Source organism: Lepisma saccharinum, chromosome 1 (genome assembly GCF_977018435.1).
Source record: "Lepisma saccharinum chromosome 1, izLepSacc3.1, whole genome shotgun sequence".
In the NCBI taxonomy this organism is placed as follows: domain Eukaryota; kingdom Metazoa; phylum Arthropoda; class Insecta; order Zygentoma; family Lepismatidae; genus Lepisma; species Lepisma saccharinum.
In genome coordinates, this window is record NC_139229.1 from 168,175,349 (window position 1) to 168,192,184 (window position 16,836).

Below are 16,836 nucleotides of genomic sequence, written 5' to 3' on the forward strand. Positions count from 1 at the left end.
TTGAGAATTATCTAATGTCACAATTGCGTGAAGATGTGGGTGCTGATTTGCATTTTTTAAAGAAGTAACCGCCTACCTCAATCGTGAAGTACAGACTTGGATTGGTCGAGGAACGATTCCGTGGCCACCTTGTTCGCCTGATTTGACCCCATGGATTCATCTATCTGGGGTTACATAAAGAAAGTGTATTTGTTCCCACCATCTTCCCAGCAACGTCGATGAGCTATGGGTCCGAATAACACAGGCAGCTGCGACCATCGACACAGACATGCTTCAAAAGGTTTGGCAGGAAATCTAATACCGCTGGGACATTTGCAGTGTGATGAAAGGATCACATATTGAACACTTGTAGAGAAAATATGAAGATATGCTGTATTCATTGATGTATAAAACATTCCCGTTACAAATACACTTTCTTCACAATTAACTGTTACTTTTGTGTAAGTAATTTATAGAAACCCTGTATGAAAGAATAATTAATTTTGAACTATGTTCGTATCTATTTCATTGTGGAAAATATTTCTTGGAATCTATATTTCACTAAACCTAGGTAACTGTCAAGAAACAAACATCCTGTATGGAGGTACAAATGACATCTTCAACCTAATCCTCATAACTAGCCAAGCAGCTTACTTCAAACATTATGGATTAGCCCAACTCTATATCAGAAATTCTGGACTAGTTCTAGTTATTTCAGCAAAATTAGCAGCTAGTAAATATATTTTTGAATAAATGAAAATCGTCAGCATAGAAAACTGGATGGATATACAGCATAAGAGAAATTAGTAAATTAACAGGGAAAATTAAGCCTCAATTACAAAAATAAGCATCCTTGTTCACAGCGAAAAATAATAAAGATGTATGCACATTATCATGAATCCACAAAATTGGTATGAATAATGACAAAATTCCAAATAATATACAATATTCAAGCAAATAAACTTGAAATCAATGCACATTAACAATGCCCTTTAAACCTTATTTATTCCTAACTTCATTTCACAGATATTGGTATTTCTCATCAATGCCTCAATCTTCAACATGCTATTAAGTTTTCAAATTGGGTAAATAAACTTACAGGATTACCCCATACAACTAGATAACTTTAAAAACTACATACATAGCTTTCATATTATAAGTACAACAGTGTTACACATGTAAAACTAGAAGGGGGCAACAACATGCAATTACACAGCTTGCTTCAATAGAACATATTAGCAAAATACAAAGTTAAGACTTATTTAGTGTATTTTTAGAATTTAGAATTTAGAATTTCTTTATTCATGGGCGAAGTTCAGCCTGTGGCTGCTCTACCACTTAACCCGCAAAATCTACTACAATAAAACAAACAAAATACAATTACTACTATAACATACGAATTCCATTACATTTTCACTTTTCAGTAATTAACACACTAAAAAGATAAAAAACAATTTTTCTCATTCACACACATCAAAATGTTCATCTTGGGTTCGAATCTGATCATTTTTTGTTTTGATTTCAACGTAAGCATGCTGAATCTAATCATGTGTACTGAGGATTTGTCCTTGCTCATGTAGAAGTACTTTTGTTACTGCCCTTTTAAAGCTGTTATATGTCGCACATGAGGTAACATCTGGTGGCAGCGCATTCCAACAATATGCAGAAGCAGCTTTGAAGGATGACAGGAATATGGATTTTGAGAATCTGTCCAGATTAAGTTTCTTAGAGTGTCGAGTCGTGTAGTTGTGTATGTCGTGTCTAAATTGGAGTCTGTCGTATAAGTATGTGGGTGTTTTTGTTTGCAGAATTTTGAATATTGTGCAGGCCAGATGTAGTTTTCTGCGTCGTGTCATATTCAGCCAATTAACATCATTTAAATAAGGCAGTATGTGATCCCTTCGTTTCAAGCTAAATGCAAAACGTATACAAGAATTCTGTACTTTTTGTGCAATTTTAGCATTCTTTTTTGTTAAATTAACACCGTAAACAACGTCACAGTAATCGAAAATTGGAAGAACTAGAGCTTGCATAAGGCGCAATTTAACATCAGTCGAAAGTAAGTGCGATGATTTATATAGTGATCTAAGTATACCATAAGCTTTTGAACTCTGAGACGTTACGTGGTTTTGCCAGTCAAGTTTCTCATTAAATATCACACCTAAGTTCTTAACAGTTGTGCAGTGTGGGTCCCTCTCATCATTAATATTAATTGATAACCCATTTATTTGAATTTTATTTAAGGCAGCGCTAGAACCAATTAATGTAAAGCAGCATTTAGAGGGGTTGATTACAAGACCATTAAGTTTACAACATTTGTAAATAGCATGAAGGTCACGGTTCAGGAGACCAATTGCTGGTTTTGCATTTTTGGGGTCTACTGGCATCATCAGCTGCGTGTCATCTGCATAACAATGAGGTACACTGTGTCGTACATTTAGGGGTAGGTCGGCGGTGAAGAGGGAATATAGAAAAGGGCCTAGAATACTTCCTTGCGCAACCCCTGAGGGTATCGTAAGGGGAGTCGATGTAGCTCCTGAGGGAAGCGTCACCGATTGCACTCGCCCAGTAAGGTAAGACTGGAACAATTTTATTGCTCCCGGCGATAAACCGTAGTAACTCATTTTTGAAAGGAGTAGCTGATGAGATACAAGATTAAACGCCTTGGACAAGTCAAGCAACACCAAGACTGCAGCCTTACATTCGTTTAGTGTTTGTAAAATGTCGTCTGTTACTTTCATGAGCGCCGTTGCGGTGCTGTGGGAAGGTCGGAAACCAGACTGTACTGCAGGCAATATTTGATTTTTGGTAACAAAACTTTCTATCTGCTTGTACACTGCTTTCTCGATAACTTTTGATAAGACAGGTAATATACTAATTGGTCGTAAGTCGTTCATGTCGGTCACGTGTCGTTTCTTCGGTAAGGGCAGGATTCTAGCCTCCTTCCATGCAAGGGGAAAGGTGTTCTTATCTAACGAGAAATTTATCAAGTGAGTCAGAGGTGAAAGAATGTGTGGAAGAATTAGCTTTATCATTTTTAGGTTTATGCCGTCTGTGCCACAGGAATTGGAACGGATTTTGGACACGAGTTGTGCAATTTCTACTTCTTTGACGGGTCGAAAGAAGAAGGTGTCGCCGTTTTCAGTAAATGTAGTTGTAAGGAAGCGTTCGCACTCTTCGAGGATGAGATCGGTTTCTTGGTTAGAGGGACTGGCGCTGTCAATAAAGTGGGTGTTTAACAGATGCGGATCATTTAAAAAGTGTGGGACACTCGGCTCCACCTTTCCGTAAATGCCACATTTCTTTATCTCTTTCCACATTAATTTCGAATCATGAACGTTTCTATTGATGTGGAACGAGAGGTAGGCTTTCTTCTCCTGTCTTATAACCGACGTGGTGAAATTCCGCAGTTCTTTATAATAATCCCAATGTGACGGATTGTTCGTCAGTTTATATTTTCTGAGAGCATTATCTCTAAGTTTCATTAATAGTTTGGTATTGTCGGTTACCCACGGTACTTTTTTCATGGCTATTCGTGCAGTACGTGTAGGGGCACGCTTATGGAAAATAGTCTTAATACCATTATTAAGAAAGTTTACTTTTTTGTCAATACTCTCCAAGTGCTTAATATTGTCCCAGTGAAAATGTTTAGCGTCCGTTTCAAAACTCTCAATATCGAACGATGAGTAGTTTCTGTACGAAATTATTTTGAAACGTTTGTCGGGTTTCTCAAGAAGGATCGTGATGTAAGTCAAACACCTATATAGTACCCGATAATCTACTGTTAAATGAAGCCATAGAAAATTGTCGCAGAGCCTCAAATGCATTTATTAAGGCCAACAGCAACTCAGCCCATCAAGCGTTTAATTTAGGATATATTCTCGATAATATTTTTAATCGCTTTAAAATTCTAAAGAGCGAACGAAAAGTGAAACACAGCTGGAAGCAGTGGTTTGAATTAAGAAACATTGGAATAAGTTTGAGACAAGTAAGAAAATTGAGAAAGTTTTTTCACGATGTACAATATTATCCAAAATTGTTACAGTGTGGCTTATCATTTAGTGATTTACCTGCAAAACTACCATCTATATTTAATGCATTCGTTCTTTTCCCAGAACAAAAACAGAACTTTCGTTAAAAGTGGCACACATATGCCACATGAACTTTGGGCTTGATGGTGATATGATTTGTAACTGTGTTATGAATCACAAAGAAAATTTTTATCCCAGCTCAAGTGTTTGCAAACGGCAAAACGCAGATAAGGCCGACACAACTTCAATCTCTCTCACCTCTGTGAGCAAATGTTTTTATAAACAAGGAAAATGTAACTAACCCGTGAATAAAACTGTATAATTGATACCTTCCCTTACCTTGTGAAATAAAATTCTATTCTGCACATTACTTAAATATTTATTTGTAACCTAAAAAACAACCACGATCACTTCTGACAGCGTAAACAAAAAGGCAGCCATCTTCTCCAAGCATAGTTGCCAACTGTCAAAACGATAAAAAACTAAAAATAACGAAAATCGAGTAAAACGAAAATAACGTAAAAACGATAACAACGATTATAACGTAAAACTTAAATTACGAAAATCGAAAAAAGCGATATTTCTTCAGAACGTTGTTTCAATAAAGATTAATTTCATTATGGCGCTTGCCGCTTGCATCAATGCTAAAATCAAGTGTTGCCGTCAAGTAGGCGCGTTAGCTCAGTTTGTTAGAGCCATGCTGAATGCTGATAACGCGGAGGTCGTGGGTTCGACCCCCATGCTGGCCAGGATATTTTTTTCTCACCCTTCGTCTCGACTTTCTCTAAATCGCAATTATATACTTTGCTTATCGCAATATTCTTATAATGGACATGAAAAGAGCTGAATTTTCAGAATTACTATGAATTGAATTGAATTGAATTGACTTTATTGCTGGGCGAGGTTCAGCTGTTGCTGGTCTACCACCTGTACATCCAGAATCCATTTACAAATTCGTCAGGTACAAAAATGAATAAACAGACTAACTTAGCTCAACAATATTATATTTAGAATCATCAAGAAAGTAGACATCAAAACAACAACAAAAAATGCTCCGGATATACCATGCATTGGAAATGTGTTTTTGGAATATCTTATACATCCATATCTTTCACTTCCATAGTTCATAATTATTTTCAAATAGCTTCTTCCAACTCAAATGTTCTGTTTACTCTACCAAATCATTTGAAGATATATTACATGAGTTTCAAAATGATATAATGTACTGAAACATGGTGCAATGGTCCTTCATTCAACGTAACACAACATACAAGAAAACCAAAAAAATTGTAGGGTTTGCCACCCCTATCTTTCAAGACAAATCCCAATCAGGAATTTATGCACACACAAACCCGGTTACAAAAAATATTAATTATGTAAGTGCAGAAGTCTTTTTCAAGGATCACACAAATCCCACACAAGGAGTTTCATAATTTTGTACATATAGTATTGTATTCCAGAACCCATAGAGATATTTCATTTATACCTAATGTACACATACTCATTATTTGCAAACCGTTAATCAAACTGCTTGGCGATTTGCAACGCTTGTTGAATGCTTTCGTTTCAAACAATATTAAAGTCTCCTACAGGATCTGTGTTGTCCCACTTAACAATAAAACTAGCAAAAGTAGTCTTTGTCTTCAATATCGATTCCAAATGGTGGAGAAGCAGGCGTACGGATTCTTAAGCCTAGTGTCTTCCGCTCAGTTGACCTAATAATTGGATAGGTTGTATAGGTATGCAAACGGGTGTTAAATATTGTAGCGACTTCTTCTGTGGATGCATCCCAGTTTGGTTGGACCCCTTCAAATAAAAGTAGCTCTGTATGCCGTCCCATTTCTAAGGATGTATCTGGAAGAACTTGATCAAGTCGTTTTTGACAATCATCACTCAAACATTTGCTTGGGCTTGAAAAGTTAAAATCATTGAACATAAGACGTCCTAAAAAATGGGTACATTCATGCGCGGAAAGTGTTATCATGTCAGCCTTATTAATAGCAGTTCCTTCATATCCCGCCAAATTGTTGATGCAAAGCAGGATCCCATCTACTAAGGAGGCTCCACGCAAGTTCCTCAAGGGAGCAAACTTCTTAACACCGTATATCTTCAGATTAGCAATTTCTTTGCCAAAATCTGGAATGGGTGTGCTGCCCAGCTTTTTCATGGCTTCCTCAAATGCACTTATCATTGCTTTGCTACAGAGAGCATTCTGAATGTCCTTCTTTGTATATTCGGGCAATAACCACACTACTCCATCAACTCCGCAATCCATACTTGCATGAGTCACAAATGACTCTATACACTCATCAAAAAAGTTGGCCTTTGTTAATCTTTCAGCTTCTGGTAACTTATCCATGTCACCGCGAATAAGATATTTACGATATTGGAGTTCTACATCCATCTTAGTGTAGTGTATCATCACTTGAAGCGTGATTCGTTTGGTGATGTCATTGAAGTCCCCTCTCAAAAATTCAATCAACTTTTGTGTAGTGCTAGGCTCTAGCTCCAGGCGTTGCTCTAAAATATTGTGAATGACACAGTCACGGAAAAGAACCACATTAAAGTCCTTCATGGGGGCCACAGCCTCTTGTGGAGTACTCGGTGGTCTAGACTGTAGAAACTCTAGAATCCTGAAGTTGTCTTTCTTGTAGTTGGCAACTACGTCATCAAAAAAACCCATCTTGCCTAGGTTGGACCTGAGAAAGAAAAAATTATAAACTACCTCAGGAAAAACAGGCAGTATAATATGGAGATATCAATTTCACTGGTAGAAGGGGATTTATCTCTAAAACTAAAGTCTTACGATCTAAAATATGATACCTAAAAGTTATTGCAATGACAAAAACCATAGCACCATGTCTAAAATTTAGAATCTTAAATTTTAACAAAATGTCACTACACCACATCTAAATCACAGCCTTTCCTTTTTTCTGGCTAGTATAAGAAATTCAAAAATTACACAAATGAGAAATTGTAATTATGAAATTGAATATTTAAACTAATTAAAGATTATTCAAGTCTTTTACTGATCGACATTTTTTCAATGGTTCTTGAAATCTAACTTCCTTGCATTTTACATTATTTAACCCAGCTTCATTATTTGTATTAGATTTAGGTTTTACTATAATTTGTGATTTAACCTTTAAATTTAACATAAAACGCCCATAATTATCTCGGGGTGGTAAATTAACAACTCCTTTTTGATTATAGGATATATTATTGGCTTTTAAATATTTTACTACAGTTTTAGAATTAACTTTATATTTGTTGCAAAAAGAATTAATTGAATTATTTAAGAAATTATAAGATTTTAAAAGTTTAACAAATTCATCTGGAGTAATCGGTCTTGACATCTTTTATTTATGTATATTATTTTTTATATTTGTTAAAGTATGGTATTATTGTAAAGTAGTGTAATTCAGTATCGTATTGTAGTATTATAGTATAGTAATACTGTAAGGTATGGTATTGCAAAATAGTAAGGTAATACAGTAATATAGTAAGGTAAAGAAATCCCATAATATAGTAAGGTAAAGAAATGTGGTAAGGTAAATATTCTAAAATAAAATATATATATAAATGGAAAAACAAATCAAATTATTTACCCCCAGTGAGAGTGAATTAATAGGTTTAGATAATTTAATAACCAATGTACCTGAATTACGAGAATTAATTGAAGAATCGGGTTATAATATTCAAACTATCAATAATGGTGTTAAAAACCTAAAACGTCTTCCAGATTCATATAAAGAAATGATAAGAAAATTTTTTAAAGCATTGAACATATTATTACTAAAGAAATATATAAATACTCCAATTTTAGAAATCAAGAAATAATTGATAAATTATTAGCCTGAGAACAGGAATATAAAAAAATTATAACAAAACAAGCATCTAAACACAATGACGAAAGTGGTATAGACGAAATGAACAAAATGTTTAGTACGATGATAATAGAAACAAAAGACAATAAGAAGATAAGTAGATATATGAATAAAACTTTAAAAGATATAAAGTTTCAAGATGATTTTAAACCTATATTTGAGAAGAAAGGTATTAATGAATATTCTAAAAAAGAATTATTAGAAATGAAAACTAGTAAAAAAGGTCCAACATTTAAAGATATTGAAAAAATCCAAATAGTTAATATTCCTGAAGGGAAAAATATAATTAACGGTAAAGTTAAATGATTTTTATAAAAAAATCTTATCAATGGGAAAATAAAATAAGAGATATTTCTAAGATTTACATATATTACTTATTATCTAAGTTTATTTTATAGCATACATAAATAATTGTACAACAAAATGTCAAGGTATTTAATACAATTTTATTTGTAAACCTAATTTGCAATAAATTTCTAAATTGAAAAAATATTGGGTATAAATAAATGAATCAAGTTGACACAACACAGATCGCTGAATTTCAAAGAAGAGTGAAAGGTTTATACAGATCAGAAGATTCTGCAACCAATGAGTTTGAAAGAATTATGATTAGAAATATGAACGCACAATTTAAAGAACACGAGAATAAAATAATAACTTTAGCTACATTAGGCGCGGTCAAGCTGCGGCTGCCCGCATAGCACCTTCGGTGCGTTTTATTGAAAATATCTTTTCCGAAATAAATGGACAACCTTGATCCTTCAAGTAGTCTCGCTGCGCTTCGTTGTTCTGTTTGTTTACTATTTAAACATCCAGATGAATTTTACAACGGTAAATATGTTGATAGAAGATGTAAACAATGCAAAATACTTTCAAATTGTGAACGTTTGTTATGTGAATGTGGAAGATATTATACCAAAACACACTATCAAAGACACTTAAAAACTAAATTGCATAATAAGGGGGTAGGTGTTTATTGAATAATTTTTTTTATAATAAATTGGTTGTCTTAAAATGGAAGAACGTTTAAATAAACTTAAACTACCAGAATTATATAACATTGCAAAACTTTTAAAAATACAATATATTACAAGATATAAAAAAGCTGATCTGATTATACAGATAATCAGGCAATATGAAAGAAGGAAAAGAGAAAAAGAAAACAAAAAAAATTAATGATTTATTTCCATTTGATCAAGACATAATAGCACCTCCAAAGAAAAAAGAATAAAACAAATAAAATGTGATGTTTGTGGTAAGTATATTAAAGAAACTAGGCTACAGCTTCATAAAGCTAAACATAATCCTGAACCTGATTTTATTTTAGTTGAAGTTGCTTTTAAAGGTAGGTTATTAACTTATCAACATAACAATAAAGAAGGAGATTCTGATTTGTTTTACTATATGGACTCAATTAAGAATAAAGCGAATAATCTTATTAAAAATGCTTTAGAAATTCATAAAAATATTAAAATTAATTTAGAGTTAGAATGTGATTTAAAAATTTAGAACATGAAATGGTTCATAAGTTTCAACTACCTAATGTAATAATCAGATCGTTGGAAGAACTTAATAATTTCTGGGATACACAAAGAGATTTATTTATAGCCAGATGTGATGAATTAGAAGCGAAAGGCTCAGGCTGGGTTATAAGCAGAATAAACAATTTAAGAATTAATATTAATAAATATAAACCATTAAGTGGAAGTTCATATATAAAATTACCTGAATTGATAGAAGCTAAGCAAGCTTGTATTAATGTTAAAAATGTTGATAATGAGTGCTTTAAATATAGTGTGTTATCTTGTTTATAGGAACCAGTAAAAAATAAAGAAAGGCCATCGAAATATAAAAACATTAATCATAACTTAGATTTTGATTGTGTAAAATATCCGGTTACTATTGATCAGATACCTAAATTTGAAGCAAAGAATAAAATTAATGTAACTGTATTTGGGTATGAAAATGGTAGCATATACCCATTATATCATAATAAAAAACAAGAGTTTGAAAATAATATTGACCTGCTTTATTTTGGTAACAGCACCAAAAACCATTACTGTTGGATAAAAAGTTTAAGTCGTTTATTAAATAACCAATTAAAAATTAATAATAATAAAAAATATTTCTGCAGAAGATGTTTAAATTATAGTGCTAGAACTGAAGAAGCTGTTAAGAAACATCAAGTAATATGTAATAACAATGAAACCTGCTTGCCTGTTATGCCAAAATCTAAAATTATAGAAAATGGAACAGAAAATAAACCTACAATATCATTTAAAAATTTTCAAAGAATGCTTAGACACCCATATGTAATTTACTGTGATTTTGAATCAATCTTAAAGCCAATTCAGACATGTGAACCAAACCCTAGTGAATCATATACCAATAAGATACAACTTCATATTCCTTGTAGTTATGGACTTTATGTAAAAAGCGTTTACGGAAACATAGAAAATCCTTTACACATACATAAGTGTGAAACTGCTGATAAATGCTTTATAAATAAGATAACTGAAAATGCAATAACAATACAAAATTTATTAAAGAAAAATGAAGATATGAAATTCACAAACAAAATAAAAATTAAACATTTAACAGCTACAGTATGTTATTTGTGTAATAATGAATTTACCAAAGATAATCCAAAAGTAAGAGATCATGATCATTATACTGGAAAATACAGAGGGGCTGATTGTAATAATTGTAATTTAAAATACAAACAACCACTTTTTATTCCAATTTTATTTCATAACTTGTCCTCATATGATTGCCATCTGTTTATAAAAAATCTGGGAGAGGAGGCCCCCGGATGGCTAAGTCCAAAGGACGCTGGGTGGTCGTCTAAATCAAAACTAAAACTAATTCCAAATAATGAAGAAAAATATATCTCGTTTAGTAAAGTATTGAGGACAAATGAAGGTTTAACTGAACTAAGATTTATTGATTCTTTTATATTTTTTAGCCAGCAGTTTAGATAATCTCTCATCGAATTTAGTACCGGAACAGCTAAGAGAAATAATAAAATACTTTTCAAATGAAGAATTAAATATGATATTTAGGAAGCAAGATAATCGAACTATAAGAAAAGGAATTTATGCTTACGAATATATGGACAGCTTCGCTAAGTTTAATGATACAAAATTACCAGCAATTGAAAAATTTTATTCTAATTTAACCAAAGAAAATATTTCTTGGAGTGACTATGACCATGCTCAAAAAGTATGGAATAAATTAAAAATTAAAGATTTAGGTGAATGGCATGATTTATATTTAAAATTAGACGTTTTATTATTAGCAGATGTATTTGAAAATTTTAGAGACTTAGGATTAAATAGTTCATATGAGTTAGATCCTGTTTGGTACTATACAACACCAGCTTTAGCTTGGGATTGTATGCTTAAATATACCAAGGTTCAATTAGAACAATTAACTGATTATGAAATGTATCTGTTTTTCGAAAAAGGAATAAGAGGTGGAATAAGTCAGTGCTCCAATAGATATTCTAAAGCAGACACAAACACACAAATTCACTATAATGATATGAATAATTTATATGGTCACTCATTATCACAGAAATTACCACAAAACAATTTTAAATGGAGGACTGAAGAAGAATTAAATAGTTTAGAAAAGTCACTAACAAGCAGCGCACGAAGTGCTAGCCCTACTGGGCGCTCTGCTGCGCATATTTTAAATTCTGATGATAAAACTGGTTATCTATTAGAAGTAGATTTATCTTTTCCAAAAGATCTTCAAAATAAGTTCAATGACCTTCCACTTGCACCCGAGAATGCAATACCCCCAGGTGGTAAAGTACCAAAGTTGCTATGTCACTTCTATGATAAAAAGAATTATGTTGTTCACTATAAAATATTAAAACTATATACAGAATTGGGAATGAAAATAACAAAAATTCACAGAGGAATTAAATTTACTCAATCTGATTTTATTGCCCCATATATTAAATTTAATACTGAACAGCGACAGAAAGCAAAAAATGACTTTGAAAAAGATTTTTGGAAATTAATGTCTAATAGTGTATTTGGTAAATCTATGCAGTCAGTTAGAAAACAACAAAATATTAAATTATACTGTGATGACAATAAAGTCCAGAAAGCAATAAATAAACCTAATTTTAAGTCTAGAACCATTTTTAGTAAATACTTGGTTGCAGTTCATAATTATAAAACATCAGTTAAATTTGATAAACCTATTTATATTGGGCAGGCTGTGCTAGATTTATCTAAAGCTCTAATGTATGATTTTTACTATAATATATTAAAGAATGAATTTGATACTGATATAAAATTATTATACGTAGACACCGACGCATACATATTTGAACTCAAAAATCACGATTATTATACTTTTATGAAAAATAATTCTGATTTATTTGATACGAGTGATTATCCTAAGGATAGCGAATTATATAGTGAAAAAAATAAAAAAGTAATTGGAAAAATGAAAGACGAATTAAATGGCAAACCAATGTTAGAATTTATTGGGTTAAGGAGTAAAATGTATGCATATAGAACTGACGATAAGGTAGACAAACGATTGAAAGGAATTAAAAAAGCTGTATTAAAGAAAGAAATCCAATTTGAGGACTATAAAAATTGCTTATTCAATCAAAAAGAGTGCTTGCATAAACAGCATGTTATTAGGAGTCATAAACATGAAATTTATACAGAAGAGTTAAATAAGAAGTCACTCAGTTGGAAAGATGATAAAAGATATCTAATTCCTGGTAGTACAGATACGCTGGCGCATGGACATGTGCTAGTACCACAGTAAGTCAATGACAATGCTAATGGTACATGATTATGAAGCGCTGGTACTTAGAGCGAATCACAATAATTAACATAATAGCTATAATACAGTATAATGTTGGACACGAGCTCACTAAAATGTTTTGTGATTTGAGAAAGGACCTAAATACATGGCTGTTCACTGTTTCAATAACCTTCCAAGTGACATAAAAATAATACAATCAGCTACCTCATATAAAAAGCATGTAAAAAAAATACCTATTAGATCATTGTTTTTATTCTGTTAAAGAGTACCTGACAATAAATTGCAAATTGTAACATCCTAAATGAACTCCTAGGACATGTATATGTATGTATTGATTTCTTATCTATTATATGTATGTAAATTACTGTAAACCTTGAAGCTAACAGCAAGAACAAGGAGAATCAATTATAATGTAATCAATGTTTTTTAAATGTTATGTATAATATCTTCACACTTGTACCTATTTGAAAATAATTATTAACTGTAATGTGCTGACATGTTCCATACCATGTGTGGAAAACAACCACTGTACAATGGTCAAAGGAATAAAATAAATCATATCATATCATATGATGTACTGTATGGTACCTATATTGTTGACAGTAATTTGTTCATTTTGTGTTGCTTGCTTTGTAGGGGGAGAGCCAAACAATGGCTAAGCATCAGTGTCATTTTTTTTCTATATTTAAATGCTGGGCTAGGCTACTGTTTACTTAAACGCTCTTTTTGCTTGCTCTGTAACCCTCTGTAAGGTACCTTTTAATTTATTTCAATGGACCGTCAACAAAGACCCGAATATGTTGGCTTTGGTATTGGAAGACTACACAAAAGCAGAAGTTATAGAAGAAAGGGTGGTTCTCTCTCCTTCTATATAGACCTATTTGGTACTAGTTGACTATCCTTCGGACACATTTATTTATTTGTACAGAAGAGACTACTTACCGTAATAAGTTCCTGTAGCATTGTCGAACATCGGGAAGGTGTTTTGTGTGATGTTGCAATGTTTCATAGCTGAAATTCATGTTGTTCGTTGAAAATTAATTCTCCGACGGAGATAGCGTTTGGCACGTACATCTGCGTATACCATGAAGTTCGTACACCTTCATACACCATCACCTTCATACACCATCGTGACTATCATGACGTGTCGTGATTGTGTTTTGTTGGTATCCAGTGTTTCGAACTGCCTGCGTTTGCGACGAGAGTTAGAACTGTGGATCGAGGGTTTGGAGAATGACGTGTGGTGGGTGTGTTGTAAAGTTTGTGCCGGGTGTGGACAAACCATTGGGGCTAGCCCCACGAACCATTGGCGCGTGGATAGGTTAGTAGGGCCACGCAAAGGTTTCAATAGTGAAAAAGATAGCGCCACGAACCATTGGCGCGTGGATAGGTTAGTAGGGCCACGCAAAGGTTTCAATAGTGAAAAAGATAGCCCCACTAACCATTGGCACGTGGATAGGTTAGTAGGGCCACGCAAAGGTTTCAATAGTTAAAAAGATAGCCCCATGAACCATTGGCGCTAGCCCCACGAACCATTGGCGCTAGCCCCACGAACCATTGGCGCGTGGATAGGTTAGTAGGGCCACGCAAAGGTTTCAATAGTGAAAAAGATAGCCCCACGAACCATTGGCGCTAGCCCCACAAACCATTGGCGCGTGGATAGGTTAGTAGGGCCACGCAAGGGTTTCAATAGTGAAAAAGATAGCCCCACGAACCATTGGCACTAGCCCCACGAACCATTGGCGCGTGGATAGGTTAGTAGGGCCACGCAAAGGTTTCAATAGTTAAAAATTGGTTTCGAAAAACATATTCGTAACCCCACACACCATTCTCGGATAGTCCAACGAACCATTGGCGCTAGCCCCACGAACCATTGGTGCGTGGATAGGTTAGTTCAGTTAGGTTGGGATACATAGTTAAAATTTGGTGTCAGAACGCGAAAAATAAAGTTAAAAAGAAATAGATCTGATTAAGTTTGTCGACGGGCATTTCTTGGGTTCCGAAGGTTGAAACACTGCATAACAATTGAAAATCAAGAAAAAACAAGGCCGATGCGTCATTCCTACGCGTTATTATTTACGAAGGTGTCCGCGCCATGTTGTGTGTGAGGCAAATGGAAATGTAGGAGGAAGAAGTAGTCGTAAGGTGAAAAATTGCTCTTACTTTCATCAAAACAACGTCAATACACGTTCAGGAATGTTCCGCGAAGCAGATACGTAAGTTCGAATGTCAAAAATTTGGCAAAAGAGAAGCCGGACGCGCAATTATGTAGGAAGGTGTACTCGCGATATTGTGTCTCAGGCAAGGAAAAACACCTACCAGAAAGACGTTCTCGTAATGTGAAAAATTGCAATTAATTTCATCAAAACAACGTTAATACACCTTCAGGAATGTTCCGCGAAGCAGATACGTAAGTATCAATGTCAAAAATTGACGAAACCAAAAAAATAGAGGTGTCCGAAGGATAGTAAATTTTTACCAAGTCAGCATTATTTTCCTATAGCAAAAGACTACATCTGGGTACTGAACGAAAGACGTGTTGAAAAAGCTGGGGTACTCGTAAGCCTACTCTAAACAACGTCAATTTTTACCCTTATAAGTTAGTATGTATTAATTATTAAGTTAATACGCAATACGCTTTATGAGTTTAATAATTTAGACCACTAAAATGTTAACAGATAAAAGAAATATAAACAAACTTACTATTTTACAGTACTTTAAGCTCAACAACAGTGAAGCAAAAAGCAGACTAGCTGAACTGGCTGTTGCTGCTTGCTTGCTTGGTTTCTTTAATGGCCTTCACCTGTGAACTGGCTGTTTCAGTCTTATGGGAGATTGGTTGACCGTAGTTAGTATTCTGTGTTGCTTGCTTGCTTGCTTGGTTTCATTAATGGCCCTCACCTGTTTTGGTGACTTTTGGCCAAGTTCAGACTCTCACTTTTCTTATTACGTTTTCTTTCTTTCTTTCTTTTTTTTTAGATCTAAATTGTGTGTTGGGTAGTTCTGTTAGTTGATTCTAGACGATCACACAGTTTGGGTATGTTAGTATAGTTAAACATTTACTATTCTTCACTCCTTCGAGGCACACCGAGGAGTCTTCTTACTGGGTATCTTGTGCCCTGGTAGGGATAAAAAAACAAAAAATGTAGACAAATTATATACACAGGGTTACATTTTATTACCTAGATGTCCATGTTGTTGTGTTTTTTTTTTTGGGTTTTTTTTCCTTATTATATAGTGATTTGGGATTTCTTTATAAACTTACTAATGCTGTTTAGTATGTGTGGGTTTTGTGTAAAAATAAGTGTATTTAGTTCCGTGGGTGTTGGAATTTTCAGTTGAGTTAATCTTGCAATGAGTATGTCTCTTTCGTGTTGATGAAAGATGCATTCAAACATCATGTGTTCTATGGATCCAATTGCCTCTCCAGTATTCTGTGTTTCTACTGTTCCTCGCGAACCGGCTGAAGTCAAATTCGTGTCCATATTCACGAACCTTTTTTTCTACTAAATTTTATTTCGAGAATGTGAGTAGAATACGTGTAATATTTACAAATAGTACCAGCAATGTACGTATTCTACAACTCTTTCATTTACACAATATTTAGTTTCTAATTTGGATAAGTAGCTTCATCCGGCCGACCAATCTGCTTAATTCTTGTCATTAGAATATTATTTTGGGGATGCGGTAAGTGTTGCCTATTGTAGTTAATGAAATCGTAATTTAACATTGTATGAAATCACTGCGTAATACGTATCAAAGCTTTTTTTCAAATAGTGATAAAGAAGTATCGCCAAACGCGAACCAAATTCCGTTCATTTCATACATCAGTACAGGCTTGCATTCAGTATCAAAATCGAACTTCCTGATTGTAATTGCGTATCATTTGTTGTTTAAAATAAAATAAAAAAAATCAGGAATTTTAATGAAATGGTAATAATATTATATACTGTTCTGTAAGGGCCAAGTTCCGTGTGTATAACTTAATCTGTGATGTTATGCTTCTACAATAACTTATTTTTTAATTCCTCTCGTATTTACTTGCTTGAGTGGTTTAGGTGGACCAGGTTTGGTTCTCTTACTTTTATAATTATACACGCGCGCGGAAATAATCAGATAATTAAACCTAATGATCCTAACCT

The 16,836-nt window shown here is 33.6% G+C and overlaps 1 protein-coding gene across 1 annotated transcript; it reads right to left on the bottom strand.

The window, feature by feature from the left end:
• Positions 1-4,798: 4,798 nt before the first annotated feature.
• Positions 4,799-13,710, bottom strand: LOC146003800 (uncharacterized). Its single transcript, XM_083142221.1, has 2 exons — positions 13,637-13,710; positions 4,799-6,709 (listed from the first exon to the last, which is right to left on the bottom strand). Exon 2 carries the CDS (start codon positions 6,691-6,693, stop codon positions 5,632-5,634), a length of 1,062 nt encoding a protein of 353 aa, XP_082998347.1. The 5' UTR covers positions 6,694-6,709; positions 13,637-13,710; the 3' UTR covers positions 4,799-5,631.
• Positions 13,711-16,836: the final 3,126 nt, after the last annotated feature.

What these genes read in the sequence shown, in the direction of transcription:
- LOC146003800 (XM_083142221.1), bottom strand. Translation starts at nt 6,693, where the DNA reads ATGGGTTTTTTTGATGACGTAGTTGCCAACTACAAGAAAGACAACTTC.